General features: G+C 37.4%; 1 protein-coding gene across 2 annotated transcripts in view; it reads right to left on the reverse strand.

Moving 5' to 3' along the window:
• LOC131690283 (four and a half LIM domains protein 2) overlaps window positions 1-18,132 on the reverse strand; it is a 605,833-nt gene that overhangs the window by 288,053 nt on the left and 299,648 nt on the right. Inside the window, exon 1 of one of the 2 annotated variants that reach the window (XM_058975938.1) lies at window positions 16,178-16,401. The exons of the other annotated variant lie outside the window; for it this stretch is intronic. Within the exon in view, the coding sequence (XP_058831921.1) occupies window positions 16,178-16,332 (155 nt within the window). The 5' untranslated portion in view covers window positions 16,333-16,401. Of the gene's footprint in view, window positions 1-16,177; window positions 16,402-18,132 lie in introns of those variants that run through there. 2 annotated transcript variants of the gene reach the window in all.

Genomic DNA, 18,132 nt, shown 5'->3' on the forward strand with positions numbered 1-18,132 from the left:
AACATCATTAGGGCTTTGATATGCCTGTTGATGTATTGAACAAATAAACAAATAAACAAAAGTACATTCAGTTTCCTTTGGCTCAAGTCACCAGGATTAACATATTTATGCAATAAATTTTAAGCCCCTCCCGAAACAAAATCCTGGCTACGGGCCTGGTTTTATTGGTAAGTAAGTAGTGGATTCAATAAATATTAAATGATTGTTACTCCTACCACGAGTATTAACTATTTATAAGTAATTCACATTTTCGCCTATATCACATATTATACTACGTTCACACTACGAGTTAAAACATGTTTTAACGCTATCTTGATTACATTTTTGTATTTTGGTATTTATTATAACGTGTTTAACTCTGTTGTGATTAGGGGACGTGGACCGCCTGTCCCTAGTTAGGAGACAATATTTACACTGACTTTCACATCTTTGGAATTGTTGTGTAGTTGTTGTAAATATTTCTATCTCTCATAACACGGTAAGTTTGACGTGCTTTCTCACACAAACCATAAGGCAGTGCCTTAACGAGTATTGCAAACGTCTAGATTTTATTGTTGGAAGGAGATTCTTCGTTCCAGTTAAGTGCGCATAAAAAATTCTGTTTGTGGATTCATCACTTTTTGGCCCTGCAAATAGCGATACATTGAAAGACATTTCCTAGCAAATTTTCGACTTTGCCCTTGCACTGGGTTTACTAATGGCATTTTCGTTTTTAACCCATTCATGCCCATGTGGCTTGAGGACAACAACGTTTTAAAACAGCCATAACTTTTGATTGAGGCAAGATTTGCTCATAAAAACAAGTAAGGCTAATAAATGTGACTATTGCTATCATTTGAGTATTAACAGTTACAAGGATCAGCTATAGAACTGAAGTTATTGCAATTAGTCTGATTGGATTCCGACGGAGTGCTGCCAGGGACAGTTTACGTTGATGACGGAAAATATTTTTTTCATGTATCTTCCTTATATTGAAATATTATTGAAAACTGATAAATCTTATCAATTTAGACTGTTTTCCGCTACGTTTTCCACGCAATTACACTATTGTAAATATTCTTGGAGAATTGTATTGAGCATTGGAAGGTAAAAATTGAGCAGCTTGTAACTCTGCGAGGGAAGCACCTATCTTTTTGAAAAAAGGCTTTTCGTGTTTCTGGACCCCACCGTTTTCAAGGAAAAATAATTTTGAAACTCTACCTGAACTAGAAAAAAGTTGAGCATGAGAGGGTTAACAGTGCACTACAACGGTGTAGTCGGTGCTACACTCATTCAAACTTGGGTGTAATCAGTCTACCTCTTTCTTTGCACTACACCGGTGTAGCACCAAGAAAAAACGAAAACGCTATAACTTATACAGATGTCAGAAAATTGTGTAAAATGAGGAATATGAAATCATTAACATATTCTTATAACACTAAATTATAACACTAAAATTGTCCTTATTGAATTTTATCAAAAAATTATACAGTTTAATTTAAATCAGGAACTATTGAGGACACTATCGGTCCGAATAATATTTTCTCTGTAATTTTATTAACTGTATTAAATCCAGTAGTAAAATCTTGCACATATATTCTTTCATTATACGATCAATTTAATTGACCAGCAAACTGATCTTTTGGCAACATTCTTGCTCGTGTGGGGTAAGTTTTTGGTGTGTCTATGAAAAAATCATATTCCATAGCTCAACTATTGAACAGCGCCAAACCCCCACCGTGCATCTGTCAACCAGCATCACCCATCAGCAGCAGGCAATCCCATCAGGGCATCAGAGACACAGTCAATCCTCACGTGTCAATCGTTTTGCGCCATAGTCCCGCTTGGTGATGATGTTGATGCTGTATAGTTGGTCGCTCCCGCCACACATTGTTATTTTTATTAGCCACTCAATCTCGGCAGAGCAGCGAGTAGCTGCGGCGGCAGTTCACCACTCTCGGCGTGTAATGGTTTATTTTCCCGCTCGCATTTTCTGTTCCCTCTTCCCTTATTCCCTGCTTCCTCGACGGAGAGAACCAGAACGTTTGTGTGCTTGTGTGATATGCCTTTTATTATTTATGTTATACTTTGAGGCACAAATTGTTTTTCATCTAGTTAGCCGGCAAATACCGTGTGAAGAAGCTGGCATAAATCAATCGTTTTGCCAAAGTTGAAAAGGAACAGCACCATTTGGACGGGGATTTCAATGCGTTTGGCGTGAATTCATCTTTCTTTGTTGGGGATTTTTTTTCGAAACTAGCGCGGGTTTGGAGGAAAGGTGGGCAATTTAAAACATTACTTAGAATTGCATTTAGCGGATTTTTTTCCTCTTCGCGTTTGTTGGTAAACGATTTCCGTTCATCGTTGAACTTGACTTTGTGCGAAAAGATGAATGGGGTTTATGTTTTGAGAAAGTGACGGGAGGGGAAGCTAAAAATAGTAAAACATTTTACGTACCGTACCGTGGAATATGGAATTTGAACATTCGGTGTGTCGTTGACGTAGACCGTTTGCTATCGAATTCCCAGCTGTGTGTCTGATTGGGTGTCAAAGACATAGAGAGGAACCGATACAGCGATTTTGTGTTCACACACTGCTGGTCTACGCTTAATTTTTTATGACAGTACAAAAACCTGTGTTAGTGTCGGATTCTGATGAGACGTAGTCGAAACGCAAATTCCATAATTAATTTAGCCATAGGCTTTTGTGCTCTTCAGGCATAAAAAATTTTTCTAATGGAGGAAATATAGTTTTTACCAAAATTGTTCTCCACTAAGGCGAAATATAGCATAGTGAATAATTTGAGGTGGAATAGAGAATGCACGAAATTATTTTCAAAATACTCTTCAGAATAATCAAAAAATCAAATTTTTGTGTGAAACGTAGTTGAAAGGATTCTGTCCATAATCGCATATTTGTCCTACTTTACATAGGATTTCCTATCTTTCTGGGACTGATTTGTGATCAGAGGCGGTATAGGCAGGCCCGCCGAGTGGGGAGGGGGACCGGGGCGTTTTCCCCCGGGCCAGGAGTTGTAGAGGGGGCCCGATCTTTGATCAGAAGGAATGATATAATTTCAATAACAATTTTTTTGAAAATTCAATTAGAGTTTCAATGTTGGTATGATTTTATTTCCTCCAATTTCTATCATAAAGTTAATCGTACTTTACATTATAAAGTTTACATTGCATGAAACACTAATCAAAAGAAAACTTTGAAACTTAGAACTCAAAAACGAATTTAACGCGCAGTGGGCATAAAGACAAGATTTTTTTGTAAATTATTATTAAGTATTAAGAGACTGAATATTATTTTCTATTTCATACTTAATAATAATTATCTCATGGATTTAGACCAACTTTTTAATAAATTGAGTTAGTTAAAATGGAAAGCTCTGGGCTCTCGCAATTGGTTTGATTCGTATTTTACTAATCAATTCGAAACTTTCAATGTGTGGATGAGTTTCAAAAAAGAGTGTTTTTTACATCATTAATCATAATCATCGCGATTGTTTTTTTGAATCCTGAAACTCCACAAATCATGAAAAAACATAAAAATCCACGAAGAAAACGATCCACAGTAATTTTTCGTATTCGCTTGAAAATGTTTATTTAAATAACTCGAACTTTAAAGTTAACTTTCTCAATTTAAATGAATTTTTAAATGTTTTGCTCTTGTTTCATATTTGCTTTTTTTGTTTCTTTTCCCATTTCATCCAGGGTTTGTATTCTTTGTATATTCTTCATTCAATCTTTTTTTTTTGTATATTTTGCCCGATATTCTCCTTTTGATATTTTTACCATTTTTGCTTCATTTTTTAAAAAATTGTCACATTTTTTATTTCTCCCATTTTCAATTAGTTTCATCTATTAATGTTTTTTTTCCATTTTTGCATTTTATTTGTGGTTTTAGTCGGTTCTTTTGTATACGTTTGTTTAATTGATTTCATTAAATTTATGTAATTTTTTAACTAAACTTGTATTTTCTATCGTTTCTTTGTATTTTTTCATATCTTCTAATAAACTTATTTTAGTATTTCTGTACCCACCTTTTTCCATGTTTTTACTTTTAGGTTTCTGTCATTTGCTTAAAAAATATTTTTATCTATTTTTTCGCGTTGTGAAATTTTCTGCTCTCCATTTATCAGTTATGAAATTTATGCTTTTCTTTTGTAGGGATTTTTTTCAATATTCTCCCATTTTTGTATATTGCTATGTTGCATTACCTTTAGTGTTTTCCATTTTACAGGTATACCTCGATAGTACGTACCCTCGTTAGTACGTACCCTCGATAGTACGTACCCTCGATAGTGCATACATTTTGCTTCGATAGTACGTACATCTACCAACATTTTTTTTCGTTTGATTTTGTAAACCTCAACAAAATGCGACACATTTTATAGAAGTTTTACGAGTTCCAAGTATCTTCTGCATACTTTAGAGAGGTTATGTCAGGAGTTCTGTGCTACTCAGAGTAGTTATGTGAAATTAAGCAAAGTATTCCAAAGTTCAAGTAAGCCATAAATACATCGTGAAAATCTATCAAGTATGGAAAAAAAACCTTCAAGCTTTAAGGACGTCTTACAAGTATCGTGAAAGTCTTATAAATTTCGGGAGCTTGCTAACTTACAAAGAACTTCAGACAATTTGTACGAAATTCTGACCTTTCAGTTTTTTGTCTAATTTCAGAGAATTTCAATGAACTTCGAAGGTTGTATAAAATTTGGGAAATTACTTCAATTCCTATAAATAACTAGCAGGGTGTTCACAATGTTCACGCATATTTTACCACACTGGAAGTAATTCTGCGAACTTAAAAAAATCCTATAACCTTGGGTAAAATCTTTAAAATCTCTGGAAAGTTCATGAAGTTTCAATAATATTTTAAGGATTTGTGCAAAATCTCAAACATCAAGGGGTGCCTGCAAGTTTTACAAAATTCTTACAAACTTTAAAGAAATTACTACGAACTGTAAGTAAATTTCCTGATACTCACAGTTAACTTCAATGAAGTATTTCGAGAAAAACTTACAAAATTCGGAAAATCAGACCAACAATGTCTGCATGCTTTATGGACGGCATGTCCCACAAGCCTCAAAGAAGTATTACTAGCTTAAAGGTTACCTGTAAAATTTAGAGATTTTTTCCGAACATCAAACAAGATTTTAGCAACTTTGAAGGTATACTAACTATCTAGAGCATCTACATAAAATGTGAGTGCTGAATTCCTTTCATTCTAGGAGATAAAATGTTTTGAATGGAAAGGGAGAGTCGGATCAAGCACGCCTTGCGGCTTCGATGGAGGCTCGTATGACCCACAGAGCTGGACAAACGCAGCTAAACGAGCGTTTTTCTCCATACCTCTTCATGTCAATGTTGTGCGAGTGGGCTTGAGCTGGTATGACCGCCCCTGGCTGCCACTCCGTTATCAATCTGGACTAGCTGATGTTGCACAGGGAATCAGTAGACCCATCAAAACTCATAGACCGGCCTTACTCCCCTTCCGAAGGAGGACGAGACTACAGATTTTTACACCTCAGAAAAATCTCAACGACCTCGGTTGGGATTGAACCCAGGCCAAATGGGATAGGTGGCGGTCACGCTTACCACTCAACCACCGGCACCGTCTTCTTATGTCAATTTTATGCGAAAAAGTATTCAGCATATTGGCGTGGTTCAAGGATTAAGGTATGACAATTAATATATTAGTCATAATTAATATATTTAATATCAATTCGCGTTTGCAAATATATTTAAATATCCGTTTTGTCCAAAAATATAAGGAATGAACAACAATTCGTAATCCTATTTGTAGAAGAATTTTGAATGACATCACGCTCAAGGAAATGCTACCAAATTCAAAGAATTTATCAGAAATTCTCGTAAATCCTACAGTAATCAGAGACGTCTTATTGCTTTCGGTTTTTTTATAACAAATTAAAAATTGTGCGACCCCGGGAATATGTTTTTCCATGCATTTTTCAACCATTCTGGTTGTAGGAAACCATTCTTCTAAAATTAAGTACCCAGTGATAGAACAGTTATGCACTAATATGGGGATTAATTAAGCAATAAATATTATTTTTGTAAGGTTTCAATCAATATCAAACATGAAAAGTAATATTTTGAAATTTATTTTTGTGTTTCGATAGTACTTACGTTTCGATAGTACGTACACTAAACGAAGCGAAGGTGTACGTACTATCGAGGTATACCTGTACCAATATAAACAATTTTGAATTCCATGTTTTCTATTTTGTTACCTTTTTCATTTGAATATTTTTTCTATTATTTTACTTTGATCTTTTTGCATTTTGTGAATTTTTAGGTTTTCCATTTAATCATTTTTTTCCACTTTTTTATTATATAGATTTATTTATTATCTTTTTAACAATATTTTTGTTTTCTTTATGATAATATTCCTGTTTTTTCATTTTTTCTAGGATTTCCATTTTTACACATTTAAAACATTTTGATTTTACATATTTTCTATGATTTCACTATTGTCTGTTTTTGGTTATTTCCACTTGTTCATGTTATCTATTTTTTCTGCAATCTTTTCCGTCCAATTGTTTCCAATTATTTTTATTTTAATTATTTTTATTTTTCATAATTATTTTATTTTTATCTTTTTTTCATTCATGTACATCATCATTTCTTCTATTTTGAAACATTTTTAACATTTTCCTGCTTTCCATTTTTGAAGTAGAATACTTCTAACGTTTCAATATGGGGTCCCGTTTCAAAAATTTCAGTTGAGAAATTTTCCCAGGTTTGAAATGCGAATATCTTCCGTTCTACTGATCGAAATCGCAATATTTTTGCACTATCTGATCGGAAATTCGTGCACGTATTTCGTATTAAATTTCGGAATTAGTGCGACTACTATAAATAAACCAAAACAAGGATTTTTAGAAAATCCTTCGAAAACAGCGATGAAAATGCGCAATTTGCAAGCACATCTCACGCAGAGCCGTCAAAAAGGAGCATGTAAGCGTTTCATTACATACGGGAATGTTATATATACAGGTCACGCGAGCTTGTTTTGTATCAGTGGGTGCTCGCTTACCACACGAGCAACATGCTCGTCCGGACGGTACAATGAGCGGTATCATGTTTGCGTTCCCGTACCAAGCGTCATCGCAAAGTTCTTCGTGATAAAATCCAGGGAATTACCAAATCCGCCATTCGGCGTCTGGCTCGTCGTGGTGGTGTAAAATGCATCTCCGATTTAATCTACGAATGCTTATGGTGTGCAGGAAAATGTCATCCGAGATGCCGTGACCTACACTGAACACCCTAAGCGCAAAACCTCAATGAATGTCGTCTATGCTCTGAAGCGGCAGGGACGCACTTTGTATGGATTTGGAAGTTGAAAAGGTAGAACTCACTTGTATCATTGTAAAAAAGCCCTTTTCAGGGCCACCAAAATCATTTCAAAGAATCAGTTTGTATTTTCTGTTTCATGGACTGTTTCTCCCTGGAGAGCAATTTGGGTTAAACCCTAAATTATGATTTATTTTAGTACGCAAATTGCAAATATGGTCAGAAACAAACTGGAGTGAAGTGGAAAACGGCTCTTCAAGATAAAAAAACCCTCGGCATGATACTGTACCTTGATGTGGTCCGGGGGCTTTTCCACCAAAGCAGTATTACAGTGATTATATCACATAAACTTGGGATACGATTATTTTCTTTTTAGTTAAGCTACATTGTGATCAATTTTAGTACTTAACTTGGCGACCTTTATTATCCACTGCTATGGTCAAATAATATACAATGTGGGTTTAGGGCCCAATTCTCTCTGCAGGCACCTCATTCCAAACGTACAAACGTGGTCTACGCGATAACACAAACCTGGTCACAAATACGAACGCCCGCGATCTCGCCAATATTCAAACACCGATTGATTAGGTGAACGTTGGAACCTAAGAACCTAAGCTCGCGCAATCATGAATCGGTCACGTCCGGAAGTCTCCGCCCTTGATCATAGCAGCCCAAATTCATGCCTTTAGTTGGACCAATAGAAATAAAAACTAGACAAGACGTCCATGTGCGATCGTAGAAGAATACGCGAACATGCGAATGGCCACACGCTTATAAAAATAATGTGTCCACGCGAAGTTACATACTAGCACACGCGACAAAAACGTCCACATATAAACCCTCGAGTCCTTCTCGATCATCCACGCACGACTACACCCACGATCTCGTAAAAAGTATAACACCCTGGTGACTAAGTGAATGGTTTAGCACTTATAAATTAACAATCCCGGTCTCGAGAGTGAACCTCCAAATGCCCGTGTTCCCGCGAAACTACATAAAAATCGAATGCAAAGCCACATACACGCGACAAAAAAAAATATCAAAATGCTTGAGCCCTTCGCGACCATCCACGCAACCTATACTCGCGCTCTTCCAGACATTATAACATCCTGGTGATAATATGAACGTCTCGGCACTTGTAATCACTCAAACGCAGTCTCAAGCGTAAACCTACAGTCCCCCGCACTCGCGCATTCATGAATCGTTCGCGTCCGGAAGTCTCTATCCTCGATTCCAGAAGTCTAGGTCCATGCCTTAATTAAATCAATTAGCTCTACAGTTCCAGTAGGACAACTCTCGAAAAAAATCGGCATATTATTAATACTCAATAACAATACTAACTCTTCTCTTTATTTTATTTTTTTTATTTATTTTCGGTCTCATGCGTTATTTTCTTGTGATGACCTTTTTGAGCTCATACATCCAAGAAGAGCAACATTGCTGCCAACAATGATTCTTCTCTGCCATCGGACGTCGCCAGGTTTTAGAACAATGGATATGTATTCTCATACTCGATGGTATCAGATAAGTAGAAACGATCAACAAACTGCAAGTAGTATATTACACATTTCTTGTTTTGAAGTATAAAATATTCGTATTAAAATATTATTTACAGGCTCTACACATATCTCAACACACACAAATACACAAATGCTTGACAGGTGACTGGGCCAAGTGCATTCACTCGTAGGATCTATCATTTCGATGATCGCCTCGATTCTACGAAACCAGTGCACAAGTAAGCTGACATAAGATAGTCTCATCTGGTGAATGCATGTAACCTGGAAACCCCAGACACGACAGGACGAGACGGACAGACTGGACTCGACGGGGCCTAGTTCAGAGTTTTTGAGCATTCTTCAATGCACGGTTATTGACCTAAAAAAAGAAACATTCGGCATGTTATTTTTCCTTTTATTACTGTATCTTGAGTTGGGTTCATACTGATATTCACTAGCACAGTCAATTGCATATTCTCCCATATACATTCACATCCAAAACGTGCAAACGCCCCTAACTTTCGCGATAACACAAACCTGGTCAAAAACGCGAACTTACATTACAATTTCAATCATCCACATACACCTACGCTCGCAATTTCGCCAACACCCCTTTACTTAAGTGAACTTTTCAGCACCTATAACTTTACAACCGCGGTCTCAAGCATTAACCCACCACTCGCGCGATCATAGACCGGTTACGTTCGGAATTCTCTACTCTCGATCAGCCTAGACTCATGCCTTCAGTTGGACCGATCGGGAATGATGCTCATATTCACTAGACAACACGTTTCTCTACCATACACTGAAAATTAATTATTAGATTCACGGTCCGCGCGCGATCGTTCGAGAATATACGTGAATGTGCGAATGGCAACACGGATCTAAAACCGGATTTATGCACGCAAAGTTGGAGACACGCTGGCATTCATATGCTCGAGCCTTTAGCGATCACACTATTACACAATTAGTAAATGCCCACGCTAACTCAGACAGATATGCACTCCTGGACTCGAACGCTAAAAACCACACCTTCCACGCATACACCACCCAGGACTGAACATTAGATTCATACATACAAAGCAACAAGTAATAATTACAGGTATTCGTCTGGCAACCGGGGGAAGTACATCCCAAACGCAGAACTTATCATTTCAATGATGGCCTTGGATCTGCGTTGCCTGTGTTCAAGGCACCATAGCTTTGTCCGTCAGGTCAAGGATGTATGAAACCCGCTAGCCACCACCCTCGGCCCTAGCTGCCCATAAAGCGATAAAAAAAAATTGCAAATATAATCAGAAACAAATTGGAGTGAAGTGGAAAACATTTTTACTATGCGCATTCAAAAAAGGTTTCAATTCTCAAACATTTTACCAAGGTGCCGTATTACATTACTCTGTTTACCCTGAGTGTTCGATAATCTCCGTATTGGAAACACAATTTCAATTTTGTTCTTGGGAAGCAGTACGGCTTGGATATTTGGCAACACACCGCCCTGAGCAATTGTCACTCCGAAGAGTAGTTTGTTCAACTTTTCGTTGTTACGAATCACCAGCTGCTGAAGACGTGGGATAATTCGTCTTTTTGTTGTCACGGGCAGCATTTCCTTCCAATTTCAACACTTTAGCAGCAAGGTATTCCATTACAGCTACTAAGTAAACGGCATTCCGATACGTTCAACACAATTTGCTTGTGTATCGACCAACGAAGAGGAGAAGCCACGAAGAACACATATTGAGGACAACACAAAAAAGGACGAGCTTACATTGTGCTGTAGTCAGGTATAAAAACTCAGCATGCTGTTGCTCACGCTCAGTTCGTTTGCAGTATTTCCTGCGAAATTCAAACCGCCGTCCCCGTCCGTTTGCTGCTGTCAGAAGAGTTGGGCAAGCACACCGTCTCAGATGGCACCAAAACTGTTACCATATACACCAGCTCCAAGTAAATTCCGAACACTGCCCAAACAAAAGGCCCTTTTCAGGGCCATCAATTTATCGACAAGGAATGAAATTGAAGTTTTGTTATTACAAGCATCAGAAAGTGGCTTGTCAAGAGCGTTGGATGGTAAGTGAGCCACTTGTGAACAATACCGTCGCTTTCACGTAGAATGGCACAAAATCAAAAGTTATTTGTGATTTGTAGACAGTTTAGTGTAATGATTCAATTTACGAAAATCGAACGTTTTCTAACGTTTCGATATAGGTGCTCCGTTTCAAAATTTTCGGCCAGAATGCTGCCTGTTTTTTTAAACGTGAAAATCTGCTGTTGTACTTCGATTTTTGCGCTGATTGGAAATAGTTGTGACTAATTCTGTAGAATGTACAATTACTGAAAATAACGGATTTTGTGAAAGCAGTGGTTGGTCCGTACAATTCGATTCCAAGCGATCCAAACTAATTTTCGTTGGAAGGTCCACCTCTGACGATACAAGCAAACTATTTTATTTTGAATTCAACTAAAACTTCCTTGAAAACAGCACATCTAAAAAACTTTTGGGAAAAACGCGCAAACCTAAATTTTCCACTATAATGGAAACTAGTGCCTCCGCCGCACAGCATCATCAAGATTGATAGTAATTCAAGCCGGGAGGAAAGGGGGAGGGAGGTTGTAAGGCAATGGAAAACGAAAATTTCATTTATATCTTACTGGAATATAATTGGCTGCTCCTGAAAAGATCTTGTTGGTTTGTGGTTTATTTTGGGTCAGTTTAGGCCCGCTCGATTGCTGATAGCTATGAATTTCTCGCAGGGCGACAGTTTCTGTTCGGTAGCGATGAGGCTTCCTAACGCCAACCGTGACTGGGGCACTTTTACACGGCCTTCGTTGCTTACTGCTTGCGGGGAGGCTTTCCTCCGGTGGACTTACGAGCGGTCTGTTTGGTACGGGCCATGTAACGAAAAATGCTGATCGGCTACTTCTCTGATGCTGCTAGTAGGACGACGGTCAAACGCTCGTTTTCGTGCCTTAATTTATAAAAGTTCAACAATATTTTCAAAGAATGTTGCAAATTGACAACTTGATAATTCCAAAAATACTCCAAATAAACTATGTATGTGCAAAATCGCAAAGAAATTGTTGTTCCAGCACAGAATTTCCTGTCGGGAAATGGTTTTTTGGCGGCTAAATTTGCTCAATAGAAATGCAGTTCGTCGATTGGTCCATTCAGATTCGCAATTTCAATTTTGTTCATAATCAAAAATGTGTGATCGTCCTGAAAAGGACAGTTTTTACAGCAATATGCATTTCATTTGCGAGTTGCAGCGTTCGATTTATGCTTTCTTTTCGGTCTTCTTGGGCAGCACTCCTGATTGGATGTTTTGTTTTTGAGCAATGGTCACTTGTTTGTTCAACTTTTCGATGTTACGAATCGCCAGCTGCCGAAGACGTGGGCTAATTCGTCTTTTTTGTCACGGGCAGCATTTCCTTCCAATTTCAACACTTTAACAGCAAGGTATTCCATTACAGCTACTAAGTAAACGGCACTCCGACGCGTTCAACACATTTTGCTTGTGTATCGACCAACGAAGGGGAGGAGCTGCGAAGAATACATATTGAGGACAACACAAAAAAGGACGAGCTTACATTGTGCTGCTGTCAGGTATAAAAACTTAGTATGTTGCTGCTCAGTATCAGTTTGTTTGTATCGTCGTATCATATACGTCGATGTAAATGTTTCCGAACATTGTCAAAGGATACAAGAAGAAGCGGCCGTTCGTTTGCAGCAGTCAGAAAAGTTCGCCAAGCTCTCCATCTCAGATGGCACAAACACCCCATCTGCAAGTAAATTCCGAATACTGCCCAAACAAAAGGCCCTTTTCAGGGCCATTAATTTATCAACAAAGAATCGAATTGAAATTTTGTTATTACAAGCATCCAACAGTGGCTTGCCAAGAGCGTTCGATGGTAAGTGAGCTAATTGTGAACAATATTGTCGATTTCACGTAGAATGACACAAAATAAAAAGTTCTCATTTGTGTGTTTGTTTACTAGGCGCATTCAAAAAAGGTTTCAATTCTCAAACATTTTACCAAGGTGCCGTATTACATTACTCTTTTTACCCTGAGTGTTCGATAACCTCCGTATTGGAAACACAATTTCAATTTTGTTCATTATCAAAAATATGTGGTCGACCAACGAAGAGGTGGAGCTACGAAGAACACATATTGAGGACAACACAAAAAAGGACGAGCTTACATTGTGCTGTAGTCAGGTATAAAAACTCAGCATGCTGTTGCTCACCCTCAGTTCGTTTGCAGCATCAGCATGCAGCAGTTCGTTTGCAGCGTCTCCCACGAAATTCAAACCGCCGTCTGTTTGCTGCTATCAGAAAAGTTGGCCAAGCACGCCGTCTCAGATGGCACCAAAGCTGTTACAATATACACCAGCTCCAAGTAAATTCCGAACACTGCCCAAACTAAAGGCCCTTTTCAGGGCCATCAATTTAACGACAAAGAATCGAATTGAAGTTTTGTTATTACAAGCATCAGAAAGTGAGCCCCTTGTGAACAATATCGTCGGCATGTCGTAGAATGGCACGAAATAAAAAGTTATCATTTGTGTGATTTGTTGACAGTTTCGTGTAATGATTCAATTTACAATAACATTCATTAAATGCTCTTTTTAGGATTACTGTATAGATAAATATGTTCGAATATTTTAGATTTCGATGTACGTGTATCGAAATTTCGGTATTTCCATTAGAAATAACGAAATAACTGCTTTTAATACAGCCTATCAGAAGATAGTCAAAATTGAAGCATTTGTATAACCAGTCTAAAGTGTATTCTACTTCACTCCGGTTATATCTCTGACATTACTCACCCATCTTTTTTAATATGTTACTAATTTTTATATTTCAAACATTTTGTATAATTGCTATTTTTACATCTTTCTCAGTGGATCCATTTCGTTCATTTCTATATTTGTTTATTGTAGCCTTTTTTGATTTTTTTCTTGTATTAATTTTTCTTTCTTTTGCTATTTTTACTGTATTCCATTTTTATGATGTTTTATTTTTCATTTCGTTATTTACCCGTACTTTTCTATTTCTTCAATGGTTGTCTGATTTCCTTTTCAATTGCCTTCGTTTAATTTGTTTGTTTTAATTATGCAATCGGTCTTTTTTGCTATTTATTCAACATTTTACATGCATTCAATGTTTTTATAAAAATTTTCCATTTTCCTAATTTTGTCCATTTTCTGTTGTTACTCTGTTTTGAATTTTTTATTTTTGATATTGGTAGGTTTTTAACTATTTGTTTATTACTAATATTTTTGCATTATATTAAATGTCATTTGTAGCTTTCTTCTTTTGTTACATGTTATCTATTTATTAGTTTTTCATCGTTGTTCCTTTTTTTGTTTTTCTCTTAAATTCTTAAATTCTGCCTGCCCTTCTCCTTTTTTAAATTCTGCCTCCATTGAATGTTCTTTTTATTTTTATTTACATTTATTACATTTCCATTTTATTACTATTTTCGCTATTTGTGCGAAGTTTAAATTATGAGTTTTCCAATAATATTGTAGCAAATATATGAATGGAAAACTCGCAAAAATCACTTGAATCAGTTTTCCCTGAAATCAAGAAAAGTCAGTAACACTACCGAGCAAATGAGGAGTTGTATTTTCAGAGACTGGCCATGTTGTAGTGCACCGACTTGGCCGAATGTTTTGTTTCTTTGACGAATTCTAGATGAAACCAGACAGATTCGCAAAAATCCATGCAATACCGACTTCTGGATAAATATGAAAATATTGATAAATCGGCTACTTTCAAAGCCACTAAAAATTTCGGTGAGATATCTAAAAGGTTTTGGAATAAAAATTTGGTCGACCTAAACTTGACACATTTCTTTGCACGATATTACAGGAATCCGCAAGACCTTCATTTATCTGCGTGCTGAAAGATGCCTTTCATATTTGACATTTGCTCTTCAGTTTTAAAAGTGTCGTCCAAGCAAGAGGAGCAGCACGGAGAAATTTTGCTCGCGTATAGCCTGAATTCGAATTACTTGCACGCCAAGTTAGTGAAACCATTAAAAGTGACCAAATCACCTATCACAAGCGTAATGGCAACCGGGAGGAACAGTGGCCGATATTTCCAAGTATATGAAGCTATCGAAGTTCACACAGAAATATCTGGTTTGGCAGGCTTTCTGTACTTTGGTTTGAAAAGCGACATTTTCGTTGCGAGCCCGTTAACAAAGAAATTTATGTGAAAAAGTACATGAAAACACATCTGCTACATTTCATGAAGCAACACGATTGTTCCATGCTATTTTGGCCGGATTTTAAATACTGCCATTACAGAAAAAGGACAAGTAGAAATATAACGCCTGCATGAGTCCGGTGGCGCCCAATAACAAGAACCCTCCCAACACACTAGAGCTCGACCCTATTGAGGAACATTGGTAACCTGAAGAAGAAATTAAAGTAAACCGTCTGTGGCGAACAAAGTGGTCGAGATGGCTGAACAAAATTTGATAGCAGTAATTAAAAGACGCTCAACTGAAAGCTTAAATGAATCTTTTTCTGTATTTTGTGCTGTTTGAACTTATGAGAAAAAAAATAATAAAAGAAATAATTCATTATGCTATATTTCACCCTAAGGAGGAAAATTTGGTAAAAACCAAAATTTCTCACTAGGGTGAAAATTTGTTGGTAAAAACCAGTCTTTGTACAGGAGGGCACAAACGCAACATAGTATGAAATAAGGATTTGTGCCCTCCTGTACAAAGACTGGTTTTTACCAACAAATTTTCACCCTAGTGAGAAATTTTGGTTTTTACCAAATTTTCCTCCTTAGGGTGAAATATAGCATAGTGCTTTCGCATAGGCCTGCTAAGCCAAGACAAGTTTCGGCTTCACTTGTGTCTCATCGGCATAAACAGAACTTCTGCTCGAACGGGACATCACGTTTGATCAGTCGTTTGATTGAAACACATAGTGTGTTTTAGTTTTAAGGGATTTGCGTCAAGCCGGCGCTAATCTATTCCGACAATACGTTAGTGTCGGTTTCTGAAGAGGCGAAGCCGAAACGCAACATAGTAAAAATTCACCGTAACACGCATTGAAATGAAAAAAGTTGTTAGAATTAACAGCACTAAGTGTATCCTCCTATAGTTTACCACGAAATGCATAATAGTTGATCATTATTTTTTCCAACACATTTCGAGCTTAACAGTTTCTGTGTTCGAAAAATCTACAATGATGGAAGGGGCCCTTTTGCTGGACCCCCCGGGCCCGTAATTTCTCTCTACAGCCCTGGATAGGTGTTCAGAAAATTATGTAATGATCCTATGTTCTATGAAATATGGCACCATTTTTTGTCATTATAACATTAAAACCATTTCATTACACCGCATTCCAAATTACCTGACAACCAAATCGTACAGTTCCTGCTGATCGAACACCTTACAGTAGGCGTGCAGCACTTTCACACAGGCATACCGCATTCCGCTCCATGGTATCAACGGGCTTCCAAGTACTTCCCACAGCGGACAATCGATGTGTCGCTGCAAGTCCAGCATATCTTCGTCCACCTTCGTCGGTCGTACAGCAGAGCCGCTCCGTTGTTTGCTGCCCCGCACTGCTGCTGCTGCACCGAGTGATACCACCAAGGGGACGCGGGCTAAATAACTTTTCGAATCACAACAGTTGTTTCTTCACAGTTTTTCTTCTTGTTCGCCCCACGCACCAGCGAAACATGAGATCGGATTTTTAGTATTTATTTTCCTGGTTGAAATTTTTATTTAGATTAAGAGTTTCCTTCTACACCGTGTCACTATTTTGGGTACCACCGCCACGGTCCGTCCGTCTCGGGGCACCGATCACGCTAATGGATGCTAATTTCCTAATTCATCACTGAAATTATTGGCTCCACCGGCATCGAATTTAAACACATAAAAAAATGCAAATAAAAAATAAACCACGTTTACAGGTTTTGTGTTGATGTTGTAGTTGTTGCTATTTTTCAATCACTTGGACCTTTCGTCTTTCGCATAGCATTTTTTGCTCGGTTCGTTTGTTTTTTTTCTGATTTCACTTGGCGTGTGGGAGAAAATTGGAAATCGGAACCAACGATCAAAGCACAGATGTACTGATTTTCGGTTCGGTGTTTCGGTATACACTAACGGTAGACGATAGAAATGGAACGGTAAATCATTTCTGGATGGATGGATGGTAAACAAATTATGGAGACGCTTGGTTATTTGACGTCGTTTACTTTGTGTGTGTGTGTGGGGGGTGACATAAGAAATAAACATTGCGGGATTGAAGCTACGGTTAGAAAATTTATTTGTGCACTTGATAATAAGAAGAAAAAAAACACTTTCGCTAGGATCCAATCCTATCTTTTTTGGAAAGCGCTCCAGTTTTGAGGAGTATTTTTTCCTGTTCCAAACGAGATTATTTTCATTTCAAACCGAATCAACTTTTTAGATTGATATGAAAGCAATTTACATCCTGTTGAGTTGTATTTATTTTAACCAAGCAGTAGAAGTAGCAAATTTTTGGTACTACCTTTTGTGGATGTTGACCATCTGTTTTGATAAGTTTTCGATTATTTGGGTAGTAGTACAGGGTTTGTTCAAATTTTTTTGTGCCAATGTGCGTGTTGATAGTCCAACCTTGTTTTTGGCTCTTCACTGCACATTTATCTTTGTTCTGGTACTTAATTCTGGTGGGTGACCGAATTTCTTTCCATTTTCCGGCCCTTTGCCATCACGGCAATCCTAAAAAACATTGAAAATAGTTGAACGCGGGTTTTTCTTGTTTTTGGACACTTGAAGAATTTTTTTTGTATTGATGCATTCCAACAGGCAACAGATACATCATAGCTCAAAATCTACTGGTCCAATTGACATTCGCTACGCAACCAAAACTATTATTAAGAGTCCAATTTTTTTCGCCCAAGGTACTTTACCTCCCATTACATTTAACAAAATTTTGTTAAGTAAGTACCACATCAACATTTCCTTTCTCATATCCCAAGTTACGGTTAAACAAACAATGCTCCTTAAGTAGTCTGGCTGGAAATGAGAGTCATCAGTCTGCAATCTACGAAATATACCGTGCTTACACAACTCAACGCATTACATTCAACAAAATTTTGTTCTATCACCGTATTTTGTGCAGTAAAGCCATCCTAGAGTAAGTTATTGGAAATAAATAGTTCTGCGTGAAAAAATATGCATTGAAAAAATGTTGACATTTTTTACAAAAACAAAAATTGATGTCATGGAATTAAATTACAAATTCATAGTGAACAGATTGTTCACAGTACTGACACACGGCGGTTTGATTGTTATAGGTGCACAGGGTCGCCTGTG

This window comes from Topomyia yanbarensis, chromosome 3 (genome assembly GCF_030247195.1).
Source record: "Topomyia yanbarensis strain Yona2022 chromosome 3, ASM3024719v1, whole genome shotgun sequence".
NCBI classification, from domain to species: domain Eukaryota; kingdom Metazoa; phylum Arthropoda; class Insecta; order Diptera; family Culicidae; genus Topomyia; species Topomyia yanbarensis.